This window comes from Oncorhynchus mykiss, chromosome 8 (assembly GCF_013265735.2).
Source record: "Oncorhynchus mykiss isolate Arlee chromosome 8, USDA_OmykA_1.1, whole genome shotgun sequence".
NCBI lineage: Eukaryota > Metazoa > Chordata > Actinopteri > Salmoniformes > Salmonidae > Oncorhynchus > Oncorhynchus mykiss.
This window is the reverse complement of record NC_048572.1, coordinates 59,120,151-59,142,451: the sequence shown is the minus strand read 5'-3', so window position 1 is coordinate 59,142,451 and position 22,301 is coordinate 59,120,151. Positions and strand designations below refer to the sequence as shown.

Sequence of the window (22,301 nt, the reverse complement as noted above, 5' to 3'; positions counted from 1 at the left end):
TGTATTTTTTTTTGGGGGGGGGGGGGGGGGGTAAATTATTTTCACTTATAGCAAATACATATCTGAAGAACTCAACATTTTTTTTTACACATTTTCCAAGCATCCTCAAATGATTAGGCCTTTCTTATCGCTATTTTACTCATGTGTTTAGACTCGTTGCGCAGGAGGCATGGTCTGCTTACTACTCCTTACATCAGTCATCGCAGTGTAAACCCTTTCTAGTAGATTAAACTCAAACCTTTTATTTCTTCCCACTTTCATCTAGGGACAAAGCCCGCCCGGTCCTCTTCGCCCGCGGCGCGCGCATTCATGCCATATGTATAGCCGCTTTCCTGCCCTTTTCCAGGCGAGGCATCGCGAATACAGATCAGGATAGGCAATTTACTTTGTTAACCTTTTAAAATGTATTCTCTCAGTTTGGTTAATATTTTTCCTGCGGGGTTGTGACAAATTTGTCCAAAACAATCTATAGCCCATTTATGGAGATGTGATAGTGCTCTTTTGATTATGGTTGTTTCGATATCTGATATTATTCCCATCCATTTCTCTGTTATCTATTCGTGCTGATGATGCCTTGTTTAGATATATTATACAGGCTTGCAGATATTGTGAGAGAGGTGTATGATTAGGATATAGATATTGTAAGTTAGGAACAGCCAGGCATGATAAAACGTTGCAACAAGTGTGCACAACAAGTGACATTAAATTAAATACGACCTATAGATGTATCACAGACCTATAGATGTATCACAGTATGATTTACAGCCTATTTATTTTAAAATATGCCAAACGTCTGAATGGACTAAAAGTTGTTGTTTTTATGTGTTATTTAGATTCAAGAAATATAGTTGAGTGTTTTGGGAAGAATTCTTCAACGTATTTTCCTTTAATTCAGTACCTCGACCCCTTGTTACATTGCCAGACTAATCATCTTAATCTTATCCACAATGACAACATTAACTCATTAGCTCAGAGCAAACTCAAGTGTTGATAATGGCATATCTGAAATGTTGTCTACTCAAATTATATTCCAATTCAAACACAGTCCAATGACTACTTTCCCTTTTCCCTCAGTCTGCAATGGCCATATGTAATTCTCTTATCCTCTTGTGTGTGCCTGTGGAAGTAGTTGATCTTGTTGTTTTCGTTTTCCTTTAAAGCTCTTCATTAGAATGTGAAAAGGCTGTCTTGGGTATGGAGAGGGTGTCTTCTGGCCAAATATTGATTAAGTAGGTGTTTGTAGAGGCTATTGTTGCAGGAGAGAGAGGACTGTTCCTCTCTGCTTCTTTCGCCTCGGCCTCCATTGTTGGCTACCCTTAAGTGCAGAGATCAAAGCTGCTCTGTTTTGATTTATTTGTCTGGGAAAAGGCCACTATTGAGTTCAGTGGGATGAAGTAGCTATACTGGGACCAGGTAGCTACTACTAGATCTGCATGACATTACAGGGCACCTAGAGCATTCTGGGAAAAGGATGCCCCCAAGCAAATGGTAAATGTCGCGCTTTTAATCAGGAAATGAATCTGATGTTAAACGATTGCAGTTCCTGTTTAAGATGTATAGTTGAGTTCAGGGGAAACAAAATGTTAAATGTATAAATTCGATTATTTATATATAATTAAGAATGTTATGGTGATTGACCAATTATTTAACAGTAGTAAAAAAAAAAAATACAAAAAAAACAGAAATTGGGGACATAGTAAATACTTTCTATTAGTATGAACACATTCATTTGGTGCAAAAATTGTCTGCAGAAAGTGCTCAACCTTGTCAATCTTGCATGAGAAAATTACATAAACGATACCAGCATGGAAGTGGTCTCCTAAACTGAATGAATGGTTTCATGTTAATTAATCAATAAATACTGGCACATTAACTGCCTCCTAATGAATGACACCACCTTCCTCTGTTTATGACTATAACACCAACGGACACCCCTTTAGCCTCATTTAGCTAATTAAAATAACCAAAGTCATGAAAGAGGAGTAGCCTACTCTTGCAGATTCCATTTATGACAATGGGGGGGTTTGGGTGGGGGGGAGAAAAAAAGAAAAGCTCAGAAATACAAACAGTCAAAGGGATAACTTATCTTGAAAGGGAATCCCGCGGTGCCAAATTGAATAAGCCCAGTTCTTTCAAATCTGCCATGGTGAACGCAGTCAACATGTAATAATTGGTTTCATTGAGGCACATTCACAAAATCTGCTCCCATTCTCCTGGCTCCATTGTCCTGGGGCAGGCAAATAGCCAGGGGGACAGGAGGAATCAAGTGCTGACAAAACATGAAAGATTTAGCTGCTTTTGTCAAAGAAACTGAGTAGGACTTTGTTTGTGTAAATAAAGTGGGAAAACTGGCTCCCCACTACTTTGGCATGGACTGAGAGAGTTTGGAGAGAGAGGAGAGAGAGGAGAGAGAGGAGAGAGAGGAGAGAGAGGAGAGAGAGGATAGAGAGGAGAGAGAGATGGGGGGGGGGAGAAAGAGTAGAGGGAAAGAGAGAGAACAGAGAAACAGAAAAAAGTGAGAGCCATTTTTAAACGTGGCATGCATAGACAGTAATATGCAAACTGCAATCATTCGGTTGAAGCTAAATCTATAGGGAATCTTATCAATGGTCGCTATGATTTGTGTATTTCCACAAACCCTATAAACCAATTAGAATGTTTCATAATGTCTTTTCTCCCAGGACATTCAGAAATTTCAATAAACGCATGTCTCTCACTCACTCAGTAATAGCCAACCATGTCAGGAACACACCAAAAAAAAAAAAAAACTCAGACACAACAGCGGAAACCTTTAGGGAAGTTAGACATTGATTTTCTATAACGTTGTATATTTGTCAGCGGTCCGTGCGTTTTTACGCTGTCTTAGTGAAGCAGAGGGATTGAGAGATGGAGAGAGAGAGACTATCTCCAGTCATAACAAACAACAGTGCCTCATTGCGACCAGTGGAATGTTTTCTACCAACTACTTTCCATCTCTGCCTCCAGGCAGAGCAGTGGAGAAATCCAGGCACTGGGATAGAGAAGAGAAATAGCTGGGTCTTGACTCTGTGTGCGATCACTGGCTGTCTCCCTGCCTGGGTTATTAATACTTATATAAACCCAATTTAACTGTACTGTGACAGTATGCCACACCAGAAATCCAAATTCACAATAGCTGGAGTATAGCAACTCTTTCTTGGAGATTGATGTTGGATGGAGTGATCAGAATTCATTCAGGGCTGAGAGTTTTTATTAACACCAACAGATTAATAAATGATGTATCCCAGATCATTTGATGTTTGGTGTCATCACAGGTAGTCAAACATAGAGGCAGTTTAGTGTCATACACATTTTTGATTAACTTATGTGTTTGGTCTTAACCTTTTCCACTTGGATTTTTCCTGGTGTTTTTTGGATCAAGTTAAAATGAAAGTTCACTTTTTCGAAGTTGTAGCTTATTTTTGACTTCTGTAGTGTGTTGTCGTTTCCTGCGAACCATTTTATAAAATCGTAAGCTCAGCTATTAAGTAAGAGACGTCCAGATTCTCCTCGCTTGCATACTTCGAGAATGTACACTACCGTTGAAAAGTTTGGGGTCACTTAGAAATGTCCTTGTTTTTGAAAGAAAAGCAACAATTTTTCCCATTAAAATAACATCAAATTGATCAGAAATACAGTGTAGACATTGTTAATGTTGTAAATGACTATTGTTGCCGGAAACGGCTGATTTGTAATGGAATATCTACATTGATGTACAGATGCCCATTATCAGCAACCATCACTCCTGTGTTTCAATGACACGTTGTGTTAGCTAATCCAAGTTTATCGTTTTAAAAGCTAATTGGTCATTAGAAAACTCTTTTGCAATTGTGTTAAACTGTTGTACTGATTAAAGAAGCAATAAAACTGGCCTTCTTTAGACTTGTTGAGTATCTGGAGCTTCATATGACTTTTTCTTTGCAACTCTGCCTAGAAGGCCAGCATCCCGGAGTCACCTCTTCACTGTTGACGTTGAGACTGGTGTTTTGCGGGTACTATTTAATGAAGCTGCCAGTTGAGGACTTGTGAGGCATCTGTTTCTCAAACTAGACACTCTAATGTACTTGTCCTCTTGCTCAGTTTTGCACCGGGGCATCCCACTCCTCTTTCTATTCTGGCTAGAGCCAGTTTGCGCTGTTCTGTGAAGGGAGAAGTACACAGCATTGTACAAGATGCAAAATAGTTTTCTAATGATCAATTAGCCTTTTAAAATGATATACTTGGATTAGCTAACACAATGTGCCGTTGGAACACAGGAGTGATGGTTGCTGATAATGGGCCTCTGTATGCCAATGTAGATATTCCAGCTACAATAGTCATTTACAACATTAACAATGTCGACACTGTATTTCTGATACATTTTATGTTATTTTAATGGACAAAATATTTGCTTTTCTTTCAAAAACAAGGACATTTCTAAGTGGCCCCAAACGTTTGAATGGTAGTGTATAAATACAAAAGTATGTGGACACCCCTTAAAATGAGTAAATTCAGTAATTTCAGCCACACCCGTTGCTGACAGGTGTATTATACAAGTAGCACACAGCCATGCAATTTCTATAGAGAAACGTTGGCAGTAGAATGGCTTTACTGAAGAGCTCAGTGACTTTCAACGTGGCACTGTCATAGGATGCCACCTTTCCAACAAGTCAGTTTGTCAAATTTCTGCCCTGCTGCAGCTGCCCCGGTCAACTGTAAGTGCTGTTAAGTGGAAACGGCTGAGCAACAACGGCTCAGCCGCGAAGTGGTAGGTCACACAAGCTCACAAAACGGGACCGCTGAGTGCTGAAGCCCATAGCACATAAAAATCGTCTGTCCTCGGTTGCAACACTCACTACTGAGTTCCAATCTCCCTCTGGAAGCAACATGAGCACAGTAACTGTTCGTCTGGAGCTTCATGAAATGGGGTTCCATGGCAAAGCAGCCGCACACAAGTCTAAGATCACCATGCCAAGCGTCGGCTGGAGTGTTGTAAAGCTCGCCGCCATTGGATTCTGGAGCAGTGGAAACGCATTCTTTGGAGTGATGAATCATGCTTCACCATCTGGCAGTCCGACAGACAAATCTGGATTTGGTGGATGCAAGGAGGATGCTACCTGCCCCAATGCACAGTGCCAACTGTAAAGTTTGGTTGGAGGAGGAATAATGGTTTGTGGTTCGGGCTAGACCACTTAGTTCCAGTGAAGGGAAATCTTAACGCTGCAGCATACAATGACATTCTAGACTATTCTGTGCTTCCAACTTTGTGGCAACAGTTTGGGGAAGGCCCTTGCTTGTTTCAGCATGACAATGCCCCTGTGCACAAAGTAAGGTCCATACAGAAATGCTTTGTCGAGATCAGTGTGGAACAACTTAACTGGCCTGCACAGAACCCTGACCTCAACCCCACCGAACATCTTTGGGATGAATTGGAACACCGACAGCGAGTCAGGCCTTATCGCCCAACATCAGTGCCCGACCTCATTAATGCTCTTGTAGCAGAATGTAATCAAGTCCCCATAGCAATGCTCCAACATCTAGTGGAAAGCCTTCCCAGAAGAGTGGAGGCTGTGATGGCAGCAAAGGAGGGACCAACTCCATATTAATGCCCATGATTTTGGAATGAGATGTTCAACGAGCAGGTGTCCACATACTTTTGCTCATGTAGTGTATGTTAGCGGTGCATTGAAAAGCATCCCCCTCCCTATTCACTCCCTTATTTATCTCCTCTCACCCTGGCTATACACACCACATTTACTTCAGCCTATGTCAAAGCATCACTCTCAAGACTCTCTCTCAAGAAAATCCACACTGGTTTATCTGCAAGTGAATACAGGCTCTATGCTTCATTAAATCCTCTTTCTGTGCTGGCACCCGCATTGTGAGGACTGTGATATTAATTCAAAGGACAATTAATGAATGCAGGCCAACTTTGAAGTGAGGGAGCGGGGTCCTGCCCTGGGCCTGCCTCTCGTCGCTGATGGACTCCCGTCACATTCTCCCCACTGCCCAGAGAGACAGTTTGAAGTGGCTGAAAGAGAAAGAGAGAAGAAGAGAGAAAGAGAAGAGTGACCAATAGAAGGTCAAGGAGAACGCTCTATTTCCTTGGAAGTATTAGCTAAGCAAAACTCTGTGATGGTGGAGGATAAAGGAGTTCGGAGAGAATGAGGTCGGGGGGGGGGGGGGGGGGGGGTGAGGGGCGAGGGGAGTTCTGGCAAAAAAAAGGTTTCGATACAATGAGATAGTTAATTGAGTAAAGCCAGACAGCGTTGTCAATCACTTAACTTGGTTTAGCCTGGCTTCTTTATTATTTTTTAAGAGCAGTTTAGTTCGGCGCAGAATGGAATGGACACGGTAGAGTCATTTCGTAGCTCTTTTTAGTCGTGTTTTCTCATGGAAAAGAGCAACAACAAAAAAAAGTCTGCTTTTGTTTTCGCGTCTTTGTGCATCTCGATTAGACGCGAACATTATCCAAGCACGATGAGATATGCCTAAAAAATTGAGAAAATATCAGAACGTTAAGATAAAGAAACCAGGACAGACAGACTAACCAGTAAAAGGAGAAAAAGAAAGAAAGACACATCACAGCCTACAGAATGTGTTATGGAAAAGAAGAGAAACTGAGGAATGCCACAGTGGTTGAACTCTGGCCGTTCACTGCCTATGAAGTTTTTGTGGAGGGGTGATGTTGGCCTGTAAAGGGGTCAGCAGCCAACCTCCGCTCCTCTCCTGCCCCCTCTCCTTTATGACAGTACATGGGGGTGTAGTTTGGCAGGGTCAGAGGGCGACTTAGGGTCACTGCCTGTTAAAACTATCTCCTCGTCAGGAAGAGAAGGTTAAAATAATGTTTAGGTCACCATGACAGCTAATAGACTCCCGTTCTATTTCTCTGGGCTATAGAACATATTACATAGTCATCCAATATTATAGGAATCTTGTAGGTTTTTCTGATATTATTGCATGGATGTGTAAAGCTAAAGTGAATTGGAATGCTGCTGGTGGTTGCTTGGTGTGAGACTATGAGAGTAGGCCCACTAGGGCCATTATGCACCTGGGGAGCGGGTGGCTTGGGCGGCTGGGCCGGGGTGGGTCAGTGCTGGGGGGGAGCGTGTGGCAGACTGGCCTGTTCATGTGGCCCTGCATGGGTACTGTGCCACTGCTTTGTCCCTTCTTTGGGGGTGGCAATGCCACCGTGAAACTGTCACCTCACTCCACCCCACTGGAACTAAATAATAAGATGCCCCACACTGGGTCCACATAATGCCCTGCACAGGGCCGTTTGGGGCTTTTTGCCACTTCAGCTATATCAGAGAGTGATACATCTTTTTAACGTCATATCGCTGACTCTCTTTGTGTGTGATCTCCGCAGCCCGCTCTCCAATCGCTCTCTCTCTCTCTCTTGCTCTCTCACCCTCCATCCCTGCTCCATCCCTCCTCCTTCGTCCCTTCCTCCCTCATTCCCAGGCAGCTGCAACAGACTCCTGGGGGCTCCTTAGCAAGTCAAGTGAGAGCCAGGCCCCACTCCCCTCTTCCTCCCCATCCTCCCCTCTTTCTCCTCCTTTTCTCACCACACTGTTAACTCCAGCTGGGGCCATAAGCTGTCAGTTAACCATTATACCCTGTGTGCATCTGCTGGGTCTAGCCCTAGCTTTTCCTTGTCACGCCTCCATGGCGATGATGTACTGTTTTATTCAGTGAGTCGGCCATCCAGTCCTGCTCTCTGAAAGGGACAGATCTACTTCCCTGTGCAAATAACTAGTTAATTTGTCTCTTCTGCCTTTTGTTTTGGGTGCAGGGGAACACATGTCAGCATCTCAATTACGCTCTCTATTAAGAGCCCCTAGAGGAAGGGCCGCCCGGCCCTACGACCAGCCCCGTCATAAACAGCCCCATATGGCCCTCTCTCTAAACCCTTTCTCTCTATTTATACCTACTGTATCTCTCTTTTTCTGTTGCTTTCTGTCTCTTTCTGGATTCTCTCTCTCCTTCTATCCGGCTCAGTCCTTCTGGCTCTTTCTCTAATCTCTTTCTCCATCAGTTTCCTTCAATCTACCTATTTTTCTTCCTCTCTCCCTCTCTTTCTACATCTTTATGCTGAGATTGCAAAGTCAGAGCGTGTGTATTGGTGACTGTGTGTGTGTGTGTTTGTGTGTGTGTATTGGCAACTCTGTGTACGGGTGTGTTTGCGTGTGTGTGTTTGTGTGTGTGTGTGTGTGTGTGTGTGTGTATTGGCGAGTCGTGACTCTGTGTGTGTGTGTATGTGTGTGTCAGCCACTATGTGTGTGTAATATGTGTCTCCTCGTGTTAACATCTCAGAGTAGGGTGAAGAGGGAATGCTTGCCAGGGTGTGTCTTGGCCACTGGACTCGACACAGTCAACAAGCCCAGTCAGTCCCTATTTGAGGTCTGGTCTGTTTGGAGGTTTTTCTCTACTCTTAAATACAGTTCTGCTAGAGGTGATTGTAATGGACAGTGACAGTCTGACGGTTCACATCTCTGTGTGTGTGCCATGCCTGTCTGCTTCCTGGATCCATAAACCATTTAGTTTAGTTAAGGTTTGTGTGTGTGCTTTTGGCCATGTCAGTCATCTGTAAATCGTTGTGGGCGTGTCTGCATGTGTTAGCGCGGGTTTCTGTGTAAACGGCATATACATTTTTATACGACTTTTATAACCTTTATTTAAGAAGAGAGTCATGCTGAGACCACGGTATCTTTCACAGATGAGCCCTGTATACACATCAATACACAACAATTACAATATACATACAGTTGAAGTCTGAAGTTTATATACACCTTAGCCAAATACATTTAACCTCTGTTTTTCACAATTCCTGACATTTAATCCTAGTAAAAAAATTCCCTGTCTTAGGTCAGTTAGGATCACCACTTTATTTTAAGAATGTGAAATGTCAGGATAATAGTAGACAGAATGATTTATTTCAGCTTTCAGAAGTTTACATACACTCAATTAGTATTTGGTAGGATTGCCTTTAAATTGTTTAACTTGGATCAAACGTTTCGGGTAGCCTTCCACCAGCTTCCCACAATAAGTTGGGTGAATTTTGGCCCATTCCTCCTGACAGAGCTGAGGTCAGGCTTTGTGATGGCCACTCCAATACCTTGACTTTGTTGCCCTTAAGCCATTTTGCAACAACTTTGGAAGTATGCTTGTGGTCATTGTTCATTTGGAAGACCCATTTGCGACCAAGCTTGAGATGTTGCTTCAATATATCCACATAATCTTCCTACCTCATGATGCCATCTATTTTGTGAAGTGCACCAGACCCTCCTGCAGAAAAGCACCCCCACAACATGATGTTGCCACCCCCGTGCTTCACGGTTGGGATGGTGTTCTTTGGCTTGCAAGCCTCCCCCTTTTCCCTCCAAGCACAACGATGGTCATTATGGCCAAACAGTTCTATTTTTGTTTCATCAGACCAGAGGACATTTCTCCAAAAAGTACAATCTTTTTCCCCATGTGCAGTTGCAAACCGTAGTCTGGCTTTTATATGGAGGTTTTGGAGCAGTGGCTCCTTCCTTGCTGAGCGGTCTTTCAGGTTATGTCGATATTGGACTCATTTTACTGTGGATATAGATACTTTTGTACCTGTTTCCTCCACCATCTTCACAAGGTACTTCGCTGTTATTTTTGGATTGATTTGCACTTTTCCCACCAAAGTATGTTCATCTCTAGGAGACAGAATGCGTCTCCTTCCTGAGCGGTATGATGGCCCATGGCATTTATACTTGCATACTATTGTTTGTACAGATGAACGTTGTACCTTCAGGTGTTTGGAAATAGCTCCCAAGGATGAACCAGACTTGTGGAAGTCTACAATTTCTTTCTGAGGTCTTGGCTGATTTCTTTTGATATTCCCATGATGTCAAGCAAAGAGGCACTGAGTTTGAAGGTAGGCCTTGAAATACATCCACAGGTACACCTCCAATTGACTCAAATTATGTCAATTAGCCTATCAGAAGTTTCAGAAGCCATGACATCATTTTCCAAGCTGTTTAAGGGCACAGTCAACTTAGTGTATGTAAACTTCTGACCCACTGGAATTGTGATACAGTGAATTATAAGTGAAATAATATGTATGTAAACAACTGTTGGAACAATTACTGGTGTCACGCACAAAGTAGATGTCCTAACCAACTTTCCAAAACTATAGTTTGTTAACAATACATTTGTGGAGTGGTTGAAAAACAAGTTTTAATGACTCCAACTTAAGTGTATGCAAACTTTCGTCGTCAACTGTATCTACATACACATTTGTTACACAATACATGAAAAGCAAACACAAAACTCGAAAAGCAAAACACAATGATATGAAACAAACATATTCTTCGGTAAAAAGGCCCTCTGACATCCGCCTGAATTGCCCGCCTAAAGGCACCAACTCCACCAACTTGAAGGATTTTTGGAGAGGATTCCTCACGAGAGGTGCAAATGAAAAACAATGCAGACTCATTGGCGATTGAATGGATCCCTGAGTCCAGGTCTGGTAACTTATACGTCTGAAGGTTAACAATTTAGTAAGGTACGGCGGAAGATTATGCAAGAGGGCTTTATAACCAAAAAGAGCTCAACGCATCAATCTAAGACACTGTAATGATTTAAAATCTCAGACACACCGTTAGGATTGTCAAACGTTTGCTTGCCGACAGTACTCAGCACCTCTGAACACTGTCGGCAGTTTTGTGTTCACACAGCAAAGACCTAGAAGTCGTCAGCCACTCAGCCTTGTTAAAATACTCCGATCCAGAATGTGGCAGTAGCGTTGTTTGGCAATGCATGTCCGTATGTGTTGCTTAGTTCATGGTCTAGATTCCAATGTTAACAAGCTAGATAGCTTCGCTAATGTTGCTATTTTGTAGAAAGCACTTGATGGCCACAGGTAGATAACTACCTAGCAAGATGACAAAGAAACAATTGAACACATAATCCCATACTGCCAGTGCCAGACCATAGACACTTGTTGAAATATCTAGCTAATGTTAGCATATTCGCTAGCTGGCACAACCTAGCTAGTTAGCTAAGGACACTGCGCTAACTCGGCAGCTAACACAGGCAGTTTTTCATGGAAACGAATCCATTGTGATTTAATGATAATGTAAATATTAGCTACAGTGGTTACATAGTTTGAAGGAAGTATTTAGTGTTGTGTGCATTGCATCTGTGCACTTAGCTAGCTCCCATCCCATAGCCTAAATTGCATATTAATTGTGACTGGCTCATGCCCCCATATTTTTTCTTTTTTGTTGTCACTCCTGTTGGCTCCCCCCACGTGGGGATTCGTGCTCTCTGATTGGCTCAAAGTCAAGTTGTTGGCTACTGACGTGCATTGCGATTCTAAAAGTAGAAATGTCAGGTTCGTCGCCACTGGTTTGGCACCCAGCAGTTACCGCTTTTGTTCTAGCAAAAGAAGGAATGGCCTCCCACTGTGATAAGTATCTATTGGCAGTGAGATTCTCTGTGTGTTTCATGCTCGAGAGGGAAGCACTGTCTAACACAAACTACGTACCTGTTGAAATCTACATATCCATCTATCCTTACTGTGTCGCTCTGTCAACCTTATTCAATGTATCCTTTATCTACTGGCCTTACACGTCCTGGTCCTGCTTTGTTTAAATGTCTATTTTAGTGGGTAATTCAGCAGCAAAACCAATTTCCTCCTCAGGGAAAATAATCCATTTTTACGTTAATTTAGATTTTGTCAGAGGCACAGCCAAACTGTGGAGTATTTTGTATTTTCAGCACCCTAGCTCCAGGGTAAAATTTGATTTGAGTGTTGAAGTGAGGAGGTCCCCTTGTGTGTTCAGTATCCTCTTCTCCTGTTTGTTGATGGGAATGTGTGGGAACCCTGTTGCTCTAGGTTCCTGCGTTTGCGTCAATGTTGCCCTCTCGTTGTGATCCGCCACGGGCATCGGAACGTGGTTGGTATTCTCAAACTCAAACGTGGGCGGTTGTGGCGGGAGGAAGAGGGAAGTGGAGTAATGGAAATGGACGTGGTGGAAGGGACAGTTTTAACAATGAGTGGAGCAGAATAGAGAGCAACCCCACTTGTACTTCTTCTTCTTCTCTCTCTCTCTCTCTCTCTCTCTCTCTCTCTCATTCCCTCCGTAGCACCCCTTCACCTCTGTCTATCTTCTCCAGGTGCATTCAGCTCCCATCTCAGTTACCCCCACCCCCCTCATCTTGTCAACTCCACAACCCCCATGCCCCCACCAACCCCCATGCCCCTCTGGCTATAGATGGAGGGTGGGAGTGATTGGGGGCGGGGGGGTGCTCCCCTGCTGTGCCCCTCTACAGCCCCAGTGGCCCCTCTCTGGCCCTCTTTGTGCCCCCACAACCCCCCTTGCCTCGCTCACCCACCCAGACCCCCATTCCCTCACTCCCCTGCTGGGCAGGTGACAGGGCCCTGAATGCGGGCCGGGGCAGCCCTGATGGATTCTACAGATGGAGCGTGGAAATCAGCCCAATAGAGCCCTGCCACAGGCCTTTCCCCTCTGCCATACAAAGGAACCCGGGCCATAACACTCCCAAAGAGAGAGATGGAGAGAAAGAGATGGAGAGAAAGAGACGGAGAGAAAGAGATGGAGAGAACGAGAGAGAAAGAGGGCCAAAAGGATGACAAAAGTAACACTGTCATTTTTCATTAAAGTAGAGGCTGTGATGGAGTGTTTTTGCGGTAGTTACTAATAAGAGAGAGAGAGAGAGAGAGAGAGAGAGAGAGGGAGAGAGAGAGAGAGAGAGAGAGAGAGAGAGAGAGAGAGAGAAAGAGAGGGAGAGGGAGAGAGAGAGCGAGAGAGAGAGAGAGAGAGAGAGAGAGAGAGAGAGAGAGGGAGAGAGAGGGAGAGGGAGAGAGGGAGAGAGAGAGAAAAGAGGAGTGCACCACCACCCTGCAGTTAACATGATACAGTGCTGCTGGGGAGCTTTTCTCTCAGCTCTTCTCAGCTCATTTTCAGCTTTCTTTTGGTCTCCTTCTTTTCTCTTAGCTCTTCTCAGCTTGTTTTCAGCTCTCTTTCTGTCACATTTTCTCTCTTTCTTCTATCCTTTAAATGGCAATGACCATGATGTGTGTATTTGTTTATTGGTTTGTTTGGTTTTTATCTTGTTTATCGCTTAATGAATCAGTTTCTTGTTTTGTGAATGTTTTGAGTAACAAGTATAGTTGCTTTTGGGGCAGAATCATTTTGGGGAAGATTTTGAGACTATTTGATAGTTTAGGACATAATAGCATCCCAATAGAATTCATGTAAAATTCACTGCAGAAAAAAATCTATACTTGATCAGTTTATCAGTTAGGGTTGATGCTGTGTACATACCTCTCCTCAACATTCCTGTCAAAGTAACACAAACATCCCAGCCAGACCAGTATTCCAAATCATGGCTCAAAACTTTCTGCACTGATGGATATTTACTCTTCACGTCCAACAAATCTCCCATGAGTCTCTCTGCTCTCAATGCTCTGTCCGGTGCCCCTGGTCTGAATCTAATAAAGAGCTCTTCCCTGCGTTGGAATCTTGTTTCGGCGCTCCAGAGCCACAGCAGAATTCCCAGAGCTCAAATCCCTGTGTAATGCCTGGATGGGCTCTCACTGGCAACCAGCACAAGCATTTCCTGTTCGGCTCCAGAGAATGGCACTGAGGAGACGGGAGAGACGGAAGCCCCGCTCCCCTGCCTGCCTGGCTCTCTACTTTTAATTAAACCTAAATCTGGAGAGGAGAGGAGAGAGCGAGGAGAGAGGGAGAGCTGAAGAGAGGGAGGAGAGAGGGAGGAGAAAGAGAGAGCTGAAGAGAGGAGAAGCGTTGAGGAGAGGTTACCTCCATTAACCATGCATCCACACCATATTCTCTCTCTTTCTCTCCAGCTCTTTCCTCCTCTCTGATGCCTCACTGAGAGACATGAGGTGGTCTTGGTATGGGTAATACTATTATTACAATAGAACTGGATTTGCCTCTGCTTTTAGGTGGATGTTTGGGTCTATGAGACATACGAGCACAGACTCAGACAGCCCCCTATTTAAAGCTCTGTCCCACCTTCTGTCAGACTTCATGATTAGAAGGTCCCTCAGGCAAAGAGCTCAAGGGAATGGAATTTAACCCTTTCTGTCTGTAGCCATCTGCGTTGGAAACATTGTTATAGAGAAAAAGCAACGCGTGAAATCAGAGGTTCTAGACACAGCAGACAGATGCATGTGTGTGTGTATACGTTTATGTGTGTGTGTGTGTGTGTGTGTGACGAGTGCATTGCAGACACGTAATGGTGGACAATGGGTGGCTGTCACGCTAGTTTGAGGACCCTAATCATTATTTAATAGACAGCTAGCCTCCCCCCATACGCTGCTTTAGTCCTTCAGTCTCCCAGCCTCAAGCCTTCATTCACCACTCTTCTGCTGAATTAGGCCTTAAAAGCCCTCTCCGTCTCTCTGTCTGTCTGCCTCTATATCCCTCTGTCCCTCTGTCTGTCTGCCTCTATATCCCTATGTCTGTCTGTTTCTATATCCCTCTATCTGTCTGTCTGTTTCTATATCCCTCCGTCTGTCCGTCCGTCTGTCCGTCTGTCTGTCTGTCTGTCTGTCTGTCTGTCTGTCTGTCTGTCTGTCTGTCTGTCTGTCCCTCTGTCCCTCTGTCCCTCTGTCTCTATATTCTCCTGTCCCTCTGTCCATCTGTCTTTCTCTATATTCTCCTGTCCCTCTGTCCCTCTGTCTCTCTGTCCATCTGTCTTTCTCTATATTATCCTGTCCCTCTGTCCCTCTGTCTCTCTGTCCATCTGTCTTTCTCTATATTCTTCTGTCCCTCTGTCCTTCTGTCCCTTCTGTCTCTCTGTCCCGCTGTCCAGCAGCCCTCAACTGAGCAAACAGATAAAAGACACAATCTGGGATTAATGTTTCATAAAAAAATGGTGATATCCTACTTTGCCCAACAGGTATACGACTCCTTTAATCCATGTTTAAACGGACTACTGGTCTCTCTGGGCTCTCTTTTGATCACCTTAGGATCCACTGGAGCCTGTGTGGAGTTTAGAAGGGGGTGTTGAGGATCAATTTAAAGTGATCCCACCCTGTGAAAGCCCTAAGGTCACATCATAGTGGGCGAGAACTAGATATATTATTCCCTGACCGCAGGAGCTACCCAGGTCATACTATGGGCCCTAGTCATTACATTACATTGCAGGATTTATCCCAAGTCTTTGACACCTGTTGCTTCTGTGTGTCTCTCTAATAAAGGTCAAGGGTTTATTTTACATTCCAAGTCTTAGAAATACATTTTGTTGCCCCCCTCCTCCATTCAAAATAACAGCTTTCCTGTTTTGTTTTTCTAACCGGCCAATCAGAATAACCATTATCTGTTATGTGTTTGCAGCCAGCCACTCAGACGAGGGTTCGGACGTGGACTCCGAGCCGGGCCTGCCACTAAAGAGGAAACAGCGTCGCAGTAGAACCACCTTCTCAGCTGAGCAGCTGGAGGAGCTGGAGAGAGCCTTTGAACGAACACACTACCCTGATATATACACCAGAGAAGAGCTAGCTCAGAGGGCCAAACTCACAGAAGCCAGAGTTCAGGTTAGTGAAGACCAATACACACACAGGCAAGAATGCAGACATACACACAGAAGTACACAAACATGGGCAAGCACATACACACACATGGGCAGGCAGGCATGCATGCATGCTCAGATGCACACACACACACACACACGCACGCACGCACGCACGCACGCACGCACACACACACACACACACACACACACACACACACACACACACACACACACACACACACACACACACACACACACACACACACACACACACACACACACACACACACACACACACACACACACACACACAGACACCAGTTGTACTGGGATGTCTTTAACCCCTGCCGCCCCATACACACACACATTCTGGAGGTCTTTGTCCACAGTCCCAGGGGCCCAATCTGGTCTGCGACTGCTCTGTGATCTGCTGGGCTGGAGATTCCTGGGGATATGTGCAATATGGGTGTTAAACTGGCCTGGCATGGTGCCATTCACCCCCTCCAGACATCAGTCACATGTCAGCTGCACACACACACACACACACACACACACACACACACACACACACACACACACACACACACACACACACACACACACACACACACACACACACACACACACACACACACACACAGGCCTCACTGTATTCTCAGATATAAAAGTTTCCTTTTTTGACATCTGTTGTAAAAATATATCTATTAAAAGCAACTAAAAAAGAAGCCAGAATTAGAGATTCTTTATTAACCCATTAAAGTGATTTCATTGGTTTATGGGTTTGTCAGGATTCCACAACAGGCGACCCATGGGCTGGGGATTTTAATTAGGCCCCCAAGTGTTCAAAACAAAAAAATACAAAGAATATATTTACATTTGTATATCATTTTCAGTGTTGGACATAAAAGACTGTAAAATTCCCAGGAAATCAGCTCAAAGTGATTTTAATTGAGGAAGTCTCTTCCCAATATCCCCACGCATAAATAGAGAGGCATACTACTGTATGTCATCGTTTCCAAGTGGGATCCAGATTTGAAATGATTTTGTTTTTGTCAAAAACTGTTTGGGATTCTTGACGTCAATTTGCAGTGTTCAAATTATTTCTAAGTACAGTTGAAGTTTAAAACTTGTTTTTCAACCACTCCACAAATGTATTGTTAACAAACTATAGTTTTGGAAAGTCAGTTAGGACATCTACTTTGTGCATGACACAAGTCATTTTTCCAACAATTATTTACAGACAGATTATTTCACTTATAATTCACTGTATCACAATTCCAGTGGGTCAGAAGTTTACATACACTAAGTTGACTGTGCCCTTAAACAGTTTGGAAAATTCCTGAAAATGATGTCATGGCATAAGAAACTTCTGATAGGCTAATTAACAACATTTGAGTCAATAGGAGGTGTACCTGTGGATGTTTTTCAAGGCCTACCTTCAAACTCAGTGCCTCTTTGCTTGACACCATGGGAAGTAAAAAAGAAAAAAAGAAAAAAATGCAGACCTCCACAAGTCTGATTCATCCTTGGGAGCAATTTCCAAACGCCTGAAGGTACCACGTTCATCTGTACAAACAATAGTACGCATGTATAAATACCAAGGGACGACGCAGCCGTCATACCGCTCAGGAAGGAGACGCCTTCTGTCTCCTAGAGATGAACTTACTTTGGTGCGAAAGGTGCAAATCAATCCCAGAACAACAGCAAAGGACCCTGTGAAGATGCCGGAGGAAACAGGTACAAAAGTATCTATATCCACAGTAAAACGAGTCCTATATCGACATAGCCTGAAAGGCCACTCAGCAAGGAAGAAGCCCGTGCTCCAAAACCGCCATTAAAAAGCCAGACTATGGTTTGCAACTGCACATGGGGACAAAGATGGTACTTTTTGGAGAAATGTCCTCTGGTCTGATGAAACAAAAATAGAACTGTTTGGCCATAATGACCATCCTTATGTTTGGAGGTAAAAGGGGCTTGCTTGCAAGCCGAAGAACACCATCCCAACCGTGAAGCACGGGGGTGGCAGGATCATGTTGTGGGGGTGCTTTGCTGTAGGAGGGACTGTTGCACTTCACAAAATAGATGGCTTCATGAGGAGGGAAAATTATGTGGATATATTGAATCATCATCTCAAGACATCAGTCAGGAAGTTAAAGCTTGGTCGCAAATGGGTCTTCTAAATAGACAATGACCCCAAGCATACTTCCAAAGTTGTGGCAAAATGGCTTAGGGGGCTAGGCGTCCCTGCTAGCGGGACAACTTCTGGTGAAACTGTAGGATGCGCAATTCAAAAAAATAATCATACAATTTATGGATATTAAACATTTAGCTACATACAAGTGTCTTATATCGGTTAAAAGCTTAAATTCTCTAACTGCATTGTCTGATTTACAGTAGGCTTTACAGCGAAAGCATTCCATGTGATTGTTTGAGGACGGCGCCCCACAAAATATTTTTTCCACCGGCACAGGTTTCATAAATTCACAAATAGCGATTAAATATTCACTTACTTTTTGAAAATCGTCCTCTGATTTGTCATCCAAAGGGTCCCAGCTATAACACTTAGTGTCGTTTTGTTAGATAAATTCTTCTTTATTACCCAAAAAGTCAGTTTAGTTTGGCGCCATCGATTTGAGTAATCCACTCGTTCAGTATGCAGAGAAAGGAATACGAAAATCTTGTTTCAACAAGTCAAAATATGTTTCTATTTACTCCTCAGATACCCTAAAATGTAATCAAACTACAATATTTCTTACAGAAAGAAGTATGTTCAATAGGAAACCGATTTTAGCAGGTGTGTCTGGTCTTCATGGCGCGGGCAAACAAGACTGTATCCCTGTACAAAAACTGATATTTCTTATTCGTTTTGAAATTTACAAGTCTGAAACTTTTAACATACACTGCAGACACCATGTGGAAGCCATATCAATTGCATCCTGGGAGCTAAAATTGAGTATGTCCTTATACTTGCCATTGTAAGCGCATGGTCTCTCTCAAAAGAAAAATGCTGGTTTGTTTTTCTTTGGATTTTCTCCTACCATATCTATTGTGTTATATTCTCCTACACGATTTTAACATTTCTACAAACTTCAAAGTGTTTCATTTCCAATGGTACCAATTATATGCATATCCTGGCTTCAGGGCCTGAGCAACAGGCAGTTTACTTTGGGCACGTAATTCAGGCGGAAATTGAGAAAAAAAAGCGGCTTAGCCCTAAGAAGATTTATTAAAGACATGGAATTTTTTAAAGATTAAATGTCAGGAATTGTGAAAAACTAAGTTTAAATGTATTTGGCTAAGGTGTATGTAAACTTCCGACTTCAACTATATATCCCCCCCCACGACCATCCACTCAAGGACAAATCGTCCCACGGCTGAATGTAATTGGGGACCTCTGTCACTGTAAACCCTGTGACTGAGTTAGACAAAGACGTAATGTCACTATGGTTTCAAAGTGCACCAGATGTTCAGATCTCTATCTGTCTGTTCTGCTTGAGGCTACAGCATAGATACACACATACACACACACATACTGTTAGCGGGCACACACACATTGAATACTCTTACACACTTTAGGCATGTCTATTGCACACACACACACACACACACACACACACACACACACACACACACACACACACACACACACACACACACACACACACACACACACACACACACACACACACACACACACACTGTATGTACTATTTTTCACAAGAATAGATTCTCACGTCTTCTGTTTTATTTTATTAGGTGTGGTTCAGCAACAGGAGAGCCAGGTGGAGGAAACAGGCAGGAGCCAATCAGCTAATGGCATTTAATCACCTGATCCCCGGCGGTTTCCCACCTTCGGCCATGTCGAGCTTGCAGCCATATCAGCTGTCAGACACCCCCTACCCTCCCACCTCCATCTCACAAAGTGAGCACACCTTCACCTTCCACTTCTCTCTGTGATCTCGTTCTATATCAACAGAGGTCATCTACAGATGTGATGTATTTGACTCAAGATCAATAGCCTAGTCCTAATCCATTCTCTTTCTCTCTCTCTCACTCTCTCTCTCTCTCTCTCTCTCGCTCTCTCTTTCTCTCTCGCTCTCTCTCAGCAGTGTCAGAGCAGCACAGTACGGTCCACAGGCCTCAGCCTCTCCCCCCCACCTCGGTGCACCAGGGTGGGCTTGGCTCCTCAGTGGGGACCCAGGACGGGAGTTCGGCCTACTGCCTGTCCTCCGGACGCCACGGCTTCTCAGGCTACTCAGACAGCTTTGTGCCCCCCCCTGGCCACTCCAACCCAGTCAACCCCAGCATTAGCAACGGCCTCTCACCACAGGTCAGTCATTCAATGTCATGACTGTAGCTAGCAGCACAAACATAAGTGTTTTGCTATGCAACATGTCGATTCCATAGTTTCAATTTGACATTTAGCATAGATTTTATACCATCGGAATGGTAAACCCTGTTTAGGGGGTTTGTTCTTGATAACTTTCGGTAGATGTATTAGCTCAGTGACAGTGAATTTGACATCCATTTGTCAGATGAATTCAATAGGGATGACTTGTGCTATGCAAATGTTTCATGAAGAGAGAGGAGACAGTAGAAGATGGAGGGAGTGTGAGAGTGGACGATAGTAAGAGGAAGAGTGGCAGATGGAAGATGACACAAATGAAAATGGAAAATACAATTATGGCCGATTACACAGTCATTAGAGGCCATAGCGGGTTCCGTACGCCGTGAGGGGGCCGTCCTAACAGGCGGAAAACGAGCTTTTAACCGCCACAAATGGTGGCCAGGCCCCACGCAATGCACGCTGGGTCCTCGCCCCATGAGAGAGAGCACTTCTTCCTATTTCTGTGACAAGGGGAACCCTGAGGGCGTGTGTGTGTGTGTGTGTGTGTCTGCTTGTCATTTTCATCAGCAAATGACAGCAGGACAACACAACCTGGTGATCCGTGAAACCATTTGGGAAATGGACAATAATTGACTACTTAAACTGAGAACAGCAGTAAAACACATTGGTTCCTTCACAAGCTGGTGCTGACTAGCCACAAGCCACCACTTGAGTAGAGTCGATTTAACGCACGCAAACGGTCAGTAGATGACAAATCCATTCGATTGCTTTTACTCTGCGTGGAGGCCAAAGGTGCTTCTCTCTCATAGCTGTTTTTCACCATCAGCCTCCCTGAGAGGGTGTTTCCCTTTAGAGAGTGGCTATCTTAGCTTGCATATGGAAGCATACGTGCACACGTGCACATGCACGATCAAACGCACACGTCTGGAATGTATGCGTCCGTCCTGAATTGCAATTATGAAACGTTCCAGTGTGCTAATTGATTGGAATGAAGGAATCTATCCCTTAGTAATGCGGTGTGTAATTTATGCAAATGACTCACTTTGTTGACTAATTTGTTTTAATTCATGTATTCATCTGCAGTTTTTTTAATGCATATTGGAATATGCTCATTTGCATTTCAGACTGGATGGAACTTTGAAATAATAAAAGAGATGAAATACAAATTAATACATTTTATGACATTTATAGTGAGTGGATAAAAACCTTTAAAACTTTACAATTAGACATACCAAATAAATGCACACACAAAGCTATATAAACTCTGCAATGTCTACACAGAAAATCCTCAATACTGTGGATTCCCACTGAGCACAGACGTCAGTTCAACGTCTAGTTTTGGATTTACATTTGGTTGGGTTGTCAACTAATGTCAATTCAACGGGAAATCAACCAAATAATTGGTTGGGTAAAAAAACAAACATTACATTTCCTTTACGTTGATTATATTTTTCAAATCAAATCAGTTTTCCATGTTGATTCAACGTCATGACAGAATTTTTGGTTTGAAATGACGTGGAAACCTAGTTGATTCAACCAGTTTTTGCCCAGTGGGTTGTTACAGTATATCGTTATTTTGGGCTGTCTGATCGTTAAACAGTGCTGAATGACACTTCTTGGTGCTTTTGGAAGTTATTTGAGGTTTTAGTCCATGAAAAAAAATGAATGTGTTTTTTTTGTAGCTCTGGGAATGGTTACCCTTTGGTTATATGGAGTAGGAATACATCAGCACTCTGAGTTAGCCCTATTTTATGAGTAGTTCGGCCTATGCTCTGAGTGGTAGTGCTTCGGTTGGTAGTAAAACATGAAGGTTTAGGGGACCAGTCTAGCCTTCCCCGGTGTACTGTGGGATATCTCCCTGGGGTGTGGGGTCTCAGACGTCTGGCTAGCTGATCCGGGGCATACCAGAGGAATCTGTTCTCACCAGTGCAGCAAGCGGCCAGGCTTTGCACCCCGATGAGGCTTAATCCCCGGAACCACCGAGAAACAGAGACACCCCCAGGAACCGCCATGGGCTTCAATCACAGAGGAGAAAGGCTGGAGGAATACACACACTGGCTTAGACACACATACAGTGAGCTCCAAAAGTAATGGGACAATGACACGTGTTGTTGTTTTGTCTCTGTCCTCCAGCACTTTGGATTTGAAAAGATACAATGACTGTGAGGTGAAAAGGTAGACTGTCGGCTTTAATTTGAAGGCATTTTCATCCATATCGGGTGAACACTTCTACATGAATGTGGACGGTACCATGATTAAGGATGATGAATGGACCATGAATGAATCGTGAATAATGACGGGCGAGAAAGTTACAGATGCACAAATATAAATATATATGATGTTTATGCCACTAACTTTCTCACTCATCTTTATTCCCGATTCATTCAGGATTACCCGTTATCATGGTAGC

At 43.6% G+C, this 22,301-nt stretch overlaps 1 protein-coding gene across 4 annotated transcripts in view; it reads left to right on the top strand.

Moving 5' to 3' along the window:
* Positions 1–22,301, top strand: part of LOC110530949 (paired box protein Pax-3-like) — a 35,109-nt gene that overhangs the window by 3,780 nt on the left and 9,028 nt on the right. For 2 of the 4 annotated variants that reach the window (XM_036985811.1, XM_036985809.1), the window contains exons 5-7: positions 15,366–15,565; positions 19,300–19,465; positions 19,653–19,873. In XM_036985811.1, coding sequence (XP_036841706.1) covers positions 15,366–15,565; positions 19,300–19,465; positions 19,653–19,873 — 587 coding nt within the window. Of the gene's footprint in view, positions 1–15,365; positions 15,566–19,299; positions 19,466–19,649; positions 19,874–22,301 lie in introns of all 4 variants that reach the window. The other 2 variants (XM_036985810.1, XM_036985808.1) reach the window with 1 other exon arrangement.